At 69.2% G+C, this 7,951-nt stretch overlaps 3 protein-coding genes across 3 annotated transcripts in view; 2 read left to right on the top strand and 1 right to left on the bottom strand.

The window, feature by feature from the left end:
* The window catches only part of CHLRE_12g554528v5 (uncharacterized protein), a 5,496-nt gene extending 3,251 nt beyond the window's left edge, over positions 1-2,245 (top strand). Inside the window, exon 4 of the mRNA XM_043069068.1 lies at positions 297-2,245. Within this exon, the coding sequence (XP_042919270.1) occupies positions 297-2,090 (1,794 nt within the window). The 3' untranslated portion in view covers positions 2,091-2,245. The remainder of the gene's footprint in view (positions 1-296) is intronic.
* A 2-nt stretch (positions 2,246-2,247) lies between these two features.
* On the bottom strand, positions 2,248-6,509 carry CHLRE_12g554103v5 (uncharacterized protein). The gene is made up of 7 exons (XM_043069057.1): positions 5,523-6,509; positions 5,024-5,127; positions 4,732-4,801; positions 4,231-4,380; positions 3,650-4,057; positions 3,194-3,274; positions 2,248-2,993 (listed from the first exon to the last, which is right to left on the bottom strand). The coding sequence occupies exons 1-7, from the start codon at positions 6,396-6,398 to the stop codon at positions 2,901-2,903; spliced, it is 1,782 nt and encodes a 593-aa protein (XP_042919269.1). The 5' UTR covers positions 6,399-6,509; the 3' UTR covers positions 2,248-2,900.
* A 110-nt stretch (positions 6,510-6,619) lies between these two features.
* CHLRE_12g553678v5 (uncharacterized protein) overlaps positions 6,620-7,951 on the top strand; it is a 2,778-nt gene continuing 1,446 nt past the window's right edge. Inside the window, exons 1-5 of the mRNA XM_043069049.1 lie at positions 6,620-6,767; positions 7,002-7,178; positions 7,590-7,658; positions 7,709-7,737; positions 7,855-7,951. The exon at positions 7,855-7,951 is cut by the window's right edge and continues 501 nt beyond it. Of these exons, the coding sequence (XP_042919268.1) occupies positions 6,706-6,767; positions 7,002-7,178; positions 7,590-7,658; positions 7,709-7,737; positions 7,855-7,871 (354 nt within the window). The 5' untranslated portion in view covers positions 6,620-6,705 and the 3' untranslated portion in view covers positions 7,872-7,951. The remainder of the gene's footprint in view (positions 6,768-7,001; positions 7,179-7,589; positions 7,659-7,708; positions 7,738-7,854) is intronic.

Raw genomic sequence — 7,951 nt, 5'->3', positions numbered from 1 at the left:
AGGAGGGGAGGAGGAGGAGGAGGAGGAGGGGAGGGGAGGAGGGGAGGAGGAGGAGGGGTCAGAGTGCTTGGTACGGGGAGCACCGGGCAGCGGCAGCGACATGAGTGGAGGCTGTAGAGGGAGGGCTTAGGAGGGCGAACAGACCTGCTTCACAGACCTGGTGTGGATGGACATGTCGGCAGTCGCAAACCCTCGCCCCCATTTGGCTATGCCGCCTTCCGCTCATTTCCCATTCTCATCCTCCCCATGCCCCATCCCCATCCCTCTCCTCCGCCTCCTCCCTCCTGTTGCCCCAGATGACGCTCAACCGCTACGCCTACAACTGCATGGCGCACCTGGCCTCGCTGCACGGCGCCCTGGACGACACCCTGCTGCTGTACAACATGATGCGCAGCGAGGCGCGACAGCAGCAGCAGCGACACAGGCAGCAGCAGCAGCAGCAGCAGCTGCAGCAGGCGGCTGCTACTGCCACAGCTGGCACTGCTGCCGGTGGCGCTGCTGCGCAGCGGGAGGAGGCGGAGCCGGAGGCGGCCGCCGACGAGTCGGTGGGCGCGGCCTTCAGCGGCAGCCAGGGCGGCCACAGCAGCCACAACGGCGCCGCCTACCGCAGCCACGCCCCGGAGCTCACGCTGGACTGCTCCCCCGACGCCTACACCTACTCCGCCCTGGTCCGCGCCGCCGTCACCGCCGGCCGCGGCGACCTCCTGCCCGCGCTCTTCAACGAGATGGCGGCCTCCCAGCGCGCCGCCGACCGCGCCGCCGGCCGGCCGCGCCCGCTCGCGCCCGGCGAGGGCGAGGGCCGCCTGGGCCTGAGCACCGAGGTATGGGGCCACTTCATCTCCGCCGCCAGCCGCACCGGGCAGCCCGAGCTGGCCATGCGCTTCTTCGACGCCGGCATCGCGGAGCTGGGTCTGCTGCCCACCACGCCCATCTACAACGCCGCGCTCGCCGCCATGGCCCGCGCCGGCCGGCCGCTGCCCGAGCTCATGTCGCTCTACCGCGAGATGGTGGGCGGCTGCAGCAGGCCCCTGCCCCAGCACCAACAACAGCTGCAACAACAACAACACCAGCAGCAGCAGGCAGCGGCTGCGGCAGCGGCAGCGCCTGACGGCGCTGGCGCCGGAGCCTCCGGCGCGGGTGGCGGCGGCTCCGCCGCCACCCGCCTGCGGCGGCGCGGTGCCCGCGCCGCCGCCGCCACCGCCGCCGCCGCCGCAGGCGGCGAGACGGAGGCGGAGCCCATGGCGGCGGTTGGTGACGCCGCCGACGGCGAGTTGGAGGTTCGGCAGCCGCCGCTGCGGCCGGACGCGTACACGTTCAACGCGCTACTGACGGCGACGGCGCATGACCTGGCGCCGCTGGCGGCGGTGCACGCGGTGCGCTCCGAGATGGTCGCACACGGCGTGCAACTCAACACCTACGTCGGCACCTCACTCATAAACGCCCTGCGCAAGACGCCAGAGCTGAGCCGCGCCGGCGGAGCCGGAGCCGGCGCAGCCGGCGGCTCCGCCGCCGCTGGCGCGGCGGCGGTTGTTTCGGAGGCTGAGGCGGTTATGTCGGAGTTGGTTGCTGGCGGCGCCGCCAGTGCCACGTCGTACATCTGCATGGCAGCGCTGTACGCCTCCGCGCGGCAGCCAGGCGACGTGCTGCGCGTGGTGCGGGAGATGGTGGCGGGCGGCGTGGTGGCGGACGGCTCCAGCTGGGAGTTCCTGGTGGCGGCGGCGGAGGACGCCGGCCTGTACGGGCTGGTGCCGCAGCTGCAGCGGGCGGCGGAGGCGCAGGCGTGCGCGGCGGAGCAGGCGGCGGCGGCCGCCGCCGCCGAGACGTCGCGGCGGCGGCAGCAGGCCCGGCAGCCGGGGCAGGGGCAGGGGCAGAGGCAGAGCGGGGAGTTGGGCGTGGGTGCGGTGGAGGGGGCGGGCGATGCGGTGTGGCGTGCGAGTGAGGAGGGGCAGCGGGAGCGGGCGGAGGTGGAGAAGCGGCGGGTGGGGGAGTACTTTGACCGCATGGGGGCGGAGTCGCGCCAGCGGCAGGACGAGTGGCAGCAGCGCCGGCAGCAGCAGCAACAGCAGCACCGGCAACAGCAACAGCATTGAGTGGGTGCTAGGATCTGAGTTTATGGGATGGGTAGCACTGTGCTGCAGGTGTTTGGACGCCCTGTGTGAGTTGCGGGTTGTTTGGCACTCTGAATTGTGTGCAGTCGGCATTTCAAGGGCAACATAGGACTGGTAATCATGTGGAAGGTAGAACAGAAGGCCGAGTTAGGTACATGGGAGGTAGACGGTGGACATGGACATAGGAGGCACAGGCGCACAGCACTTGCGGCACACGGCCATCGTGCGGCCCAACCGAGGCTGTAACTTATTGAATCTGACCTGCTGCGCGGATTGGCTCTGATATCCGCGAACTCACATTCTCGAGAAGGACCCGAATGCAATCAGAGGATGCATACTGCGCATACTTCCAACACCCGCCTACATATGTGTAGCACGCACCACCCGTCACAGATTCTTCATTCCAACCTGCTCCGTTGGTTTAGAGGACCCAAGAAATCTTCAACAACACTTCATGATGAAGATCGGCAGTTTGTCGCTTGCTTTGGTTGTGGACGTGTGGCCAGCTCGCACACCACGGCCACCCGAGCCCCGCCCCCCAGCCACCCGGACTTCGCCCTCTCCTGCACCTCAGCGCCCCGAACTTCTCCCTCTCCTGCGCGTCTAGCTCGCGCCCCGCCCATCCTCCAGTCGTCCACCTGCCAGCCCACCCGTCTGCCCAGTCCGCCCCCTCTAACACACCTCTACACCACCACCACCGCCGCCGCCAGCCCCACCACCAGCACGGCCAGCGCCCACTGCCGCACAGCCCCCCACACACCGCCCGCCCCGCCCCGTGCCGCCACATCACATCTAGTTGTTGTCCGGCAGCTGCGGCGCGGTGGGCGTGGCGTCGGCAATGGCGCGCACCAGCTGCTGCTTGGAGGCGGGCGCGTAGAAGCGGGCCTGGCGGGCGGGGGGAGGAGGGGTCGCAGAGCGCGAGAGAGACATGACAGCCATGAGCGGCAGCCAAGCGAGTGGGCGGTCGTGCGCAGGGCAGCAGTAAGGCAATCCCGAGACCCCACGCCGTCCCCTTCCCGCCGCCTACCTCCCCTGCCTCGTCTTCTACGTTTCCACCCACACAGTCCCCCGCCCCCCGCCCCCACCTGCAGGAACATGCGCTCCGCGTCCGCCTTGCGGCCTCGCTCCTTGAGGAACACGCCCTTGGCCAGGTAGCCCCGGTAGTCCTGGAGGGTGGGGGGGCAGGTGGGTAGGGGGTAGGGGGGGGGTTGCAAGGATTGGTACAGAGAAGTGTAGCGAGGTAGAGGGGGAGGTGGTGGGGAGGGGGTGGTGGTGGTTGATTGGTGTTGGAAAGGGAAACAAAAGCGCCCGCCTGACCGTTGTAATGAACGTGTGTATGTGTCAGGGCCAGGGTGGAGGCACGGCTGGTTGGGCACTGCGCACCGAGCGCCGAGTCCACAAGGCCGTTGCAGGGTACGGAGGGAACAGGCGACGGGCCCTCAGTAGTGCCAGTCACTACCAGCACACTACACGCGCCCGCCCCCGCCCAACCCCCCGCCCTCCCCCCCCAGCGGCCCGCGCCCGCCCGGCTGCAGGCCCACCTCGGGGAAGGCCTTGATGAGCTCCTCGTAGGTGGCCAGCGCGTCCTGCTCGTGGCCGCGCCACGCCGCGAAGCTCTTGGCCGTCAGCAGCTCCAGCCCCACCGGGTCCAGCGGCCGCGCGGGAGGCAGGTCGGGGCCGGAGGAGGAGGAGGTGGAGGCGGCCGAGGCGGCCGAGGTGGCTGAGGCGGCGGAGGCGGCTGCCGCGGGCTCGGAGGCATAGGAGGTGGAGGCGGCGGTGGAGGTGTCGGCGTCGCCCGTGAGCGGCGGCGCCTCCAGCACGGGCGGCTGGCTGGTGGAGGCGGCAGCAGTGGCAGCCGGGGTGGCGGCGGGGGTGGCGGGTAGCTGTTGCGGGGGCTGCTGCGCCGCCGCCCGAAGCTCTTCCCGCACACCACGGAGCGCGTCCACCGCCTGTGGCGTGCGTGTCGAGGGAGGGCAGCGTGTGTGGGGCTAAACCAACCCGAGTTTGTGAGCGCGCATGCCGCTAGACCCCCCAAAAACACGGCCTCCTGCCCCAGACATAGATGCCACACAGGAGCACATACAAGTACACACGCACACGTCCTCACACGCCCCCCCCCCACCTTGCCGTATTCGCCATTGGCGATGTATGCGTCCACCAGCCCCGTCAGCAGCTGCAGGTCCGGCTGCATCACCACGCCGCCCGCCGTGTTGACGGGCGGGCCCACCGCCGCGCGCCGCAGCTCCACCGCCCTCTCAAACGCCGGCACAGCCTGGGTGCGTGCGCAGCAGCGTGTGGCGTGCAGGGTGAATGCAGTGTGTGAGGTAGGGGGGTATTTGGAGGTCAGTGGGAGGGGAGGGCATGGTGCTGGGTCGTGTTAAGAGAGCATAAGATGCTGTGCTTCGTCCGTGTGAGTCCAATGCTCCTTGCAAGCTCGGCTCCTCAGGCCAGACCTGAAGCCATACGCCTGTGGGGGCCCCATGTGTGCCTGTATCTCCGCTCCTGCCCCACTCTTGCCTCACTCCCGCCCGCCGTACCAACACACCCGACTACACAACCCCAACGCCCCCACCCCAACACCCGCCCCCACCCCAACACCCGGCCCTACCCGCCCCGCGCCCACCTTGCGCGACTGCTGGCTGAGCAGGGAGCTCTCGCCCAACAGCCGCCACGCCTCCGAGTCCGCCGGGTTCCTGCAGGGGGCAGCAGGAGCGGATGGGGGCGCGCGCGTGTGTGTGTGTGTGTGTGTGTGTGTGTGTTTGTGAGAGTGTGTGTAATCGTGCGTCATGGCGGGGGCAAGGCGTGTACGGCGACACGGCTGTGACCAGACCCGGCATGTCCGGCCCCCCCTCCCTCGGTGCCATGCCCGGCCGGCCCCGGCACCTCCCAGCCCCCGCTACCACATCCCTCCCCACCTCTTGGTGAGTTTCTCCAGCAGCCCGGCCGCCTTGTCGTACTGCAGCAGCTGCGCGTAGGTGGTGGCCAGAGCCTCCGTGGCGGCGTCATTGGTGGGGTCGGCCTGGGGGGAGGCGGGGTGGGGGAGAGGGATGAGGTAAGGACTTGAGGAGGAGGCGCCGTGTGGGAGGAGACGTAGCGTGGCGGTCTGAGGCCCAGGTGCCATGACGGCAGCCCAGGCCCGGTTGCGCCGCGACCTGTGTGACCCTCCCACCTCCTGATTCGCTGCGGGCTGCACCTGCACCTGCACCTGCACTGGAGTGGGGGCACACCCCTGCCTTCCACAGCTTGGACCCACGGCCTCCCGGGCCCTCCTGTACGCCTCTCCCTGGGCCAGATCCCCGCCTTTCCTCTGCCCCCCACCTCCCCACCCACCCACCCACCCACCCACCCACCCACCCACACCTCCCAAATCCTCGCCTCCCCCACACCCTTTCCCCCCACCCCCCGCCCACACACCTTGATCTGGTCCTCGTACAGCGCCACCTTGCCAGCCAGGATCTTGGCCTCAATGGCGTCCGGCGGCGACTGCGCCGGCCGCACCCCCGCGTAGCGCTTGCTGGCCGGGGCGTAGTCCCCCGCCGCCACCACCAGGAACACCGCGATGAACACCAGCGCCCCGCCCGCCAGGCCCAGCTGGCTGGGGCCGATGTTGGCGTCGCGCAGCGCCGGGTCGGAGATGGTGCTGGCGGCGGCGCCGCCGCCCGCCGCCTTGAGCAGCGTCTGCGCCAGCGGCGGCGGGTTGGCGTAGATGTCGTCGGAGGCGGCGGCGGCTGTGGCGGGGCCGCCGGCAGGGCTGGCGCCGTTGGACTTTGCGTCGAAGATGGCTGGCGCGGCGGAGAGCGCGTCGGTGGCGGAGGCGGACGTGTAGGCGGAGGCGGCGGCGCGCTCGCGGCCGGACTCCTTGAGTGCGGCCAGTCGGGCGGCGAAGTCGTCCTCCTCCTCTGTGGGCGCGCTGGGGACCAGCAGCTCGGGGGCCATGCTGGCGGCGCCCTCCGCCTGAGGCGGCCCCGCCACCCGCTGCTGCTGCGCCTGGCCCGGGATGAGGCCCATCGCGCCGGGGTACAGCTTCACGGTCTTGCCCTTGCGGCGCCGCTGCTGCTGGGCCGAGCTGCCGTCGTCGTCGTCGTCGTCCGACTCGCCCGGCCGGCGCACCGGCTGCGGCTTGGCCTTACCAAAACCCTTGGCCGCGCGCACCGTCAGCGCTAGCGAGCGGCCCGCCAGGCCCGCACGCGGCGCGGCGACGCATTGGAGTGGCAGGGCTGGCCGGGTAGCCATGCGCGAGGACAGGCCGCCGCATCTGCCCAGCTGGCCAAGTGGTTGCGAGCTGTACATTGTAGTCAGCCCTATGCGAGTTCTCGTGCCCGCGTGTGGTGGCGCAAGCGTGCAAATGACTTCCTTGAGACACGGACCACACAGCCCCACAGATCCTGGCGCTTGCTCAACAGTACCTAGCTCACGTTATGTATCTATATACGTGAAATTATCAGGCTGGCCAGCCCACATCGAAAAAGCTTTGGCCGAACATCAGTGGCACAATTGCGCATTCGATCGGCGACCTTTCAGGCTGTAACTTGCGAAGCTCGAACAATACTTGAATTTCCACGTCACATCAGTACATATCCGCAGAGGTTTTGAAAAAATGCTGACCATGAGTGCGCTCCGTTCCTCCACCGCGGGCCTGCGGACCGTCTCTGGACGCCGGTAAGTCTAGATCTGCCGTCGGAATGGTCAGCTTCAAAATGACTCCTTACACCCGCTAGCGTAACACGCGGATGCATCGGCACCGTCTTCCTGGATATAAGCCCCAAGGTTACGCCATACCCTTTAGCATGCGCTAACACCCTCAACAGAGGCATCGGGCGTGGGCGGTTCCAGCTTGCCTTGCGTTGCCGGCCCGCGCCAACTCCCCCCACACACCACCCGCCTGCCACGCAGCGTCCTGGCGCTGCGCCCCGCCCGCCTGGGCGCCTCCGCCGCCCCCGCTTCCGCCGCGCGCCCCAGCGGCCGCCGCGCCGTCTCGGGCGCTGTGGTGGTGCGTGCCTCGGCGGCCGAGGAGCCGGAGACGGCCAAGGAGGCCATTGAGCTGGGCAACAGCCTGGCCAAGGCCGCCAAGTAGGGAGGGCGGGGCCCCAGTGGGGAGCAGCGGGGGGCTTTTGGGGAGCTGGGGGCTAGCTGTGCTGGGGGGGGAGCGGGTTGCTGGGGGGATGGCTGTGTGGCGGGAGGGATGAGGCATGCGCACGTGCAGCTGGCTTCAGGTCCTGGTGAAGGGTCCGCACTACCTGGAGGGGCTGTACGGCGTGGTGTCGCCACGTGTCTGTTTGGCAGGATCCAGGCGGATCGGGCGGCGGCAGGGATGGGACCAGATTGACTGACGGATAGTATTGATTGGTTGATGGGTTTAGTGTATGTGTGTGTGTGTGTGTGTGTGTGTGTGTGTGTGTGTGCGTGTGGCTCTGGATGCCTGGCGCATGTGACCACACGCACCCGCACATGCTCCACCCCGCCCCGCCCCTGCTGCCCCAGGTGGCAGGAGGCTCTGTCGGTGTACGAGAAGGCGCTCACACTGCCCGGCACCGGACTCAAGCGCTACCGGTGAGGCGGTGGGGGTTTGGGGGGGTCGGGGCTTGGGGGATTGGGTGCAGGGGCCGCGGTGGCGGGAGGCGTGTTTGGAGTGAGGGGAAGGGCGGTGCTCAAGTGTGTATCTGGCTGGGAGGTGCCATGGCCTGTGCCCCAGTACCTCTCCTGACTGCCACCATTCGCACCGCTCACCCACCCGCCCACCCGCCAGCGACAAGCCCCGCCTGATCAGCGACGGCGAGCGCTCCGCCGCGCTGTTCAACATCGCTTGCTGCCAGGCGCAGCTGGGAGACACACGCAACGGGCTG

Source organism: Chlamydomonas reinhardtii, chromosome 12 (assembly GCF_000002595.2).
Source record: "Chlamydomonas reinhardtii strain CC-503 cw92 mt+ chromosome 12, whole genome shotgun sequence".
In the NCBI taxonomy this organism is placed as follows: domain Eukaryota; kingdom Viridiplantae; phylum Chlorophyta; class Chlorophyceae; order Chlamydomonadales; family Chlamydomonadaceae; genus Chlamydomonas; species Chlamydomonas reinhardtii.
Note: the sequence above shows the minus strand (reverse complement) of the source record. Positions and strands in the feature narration are given on the sequence as shown.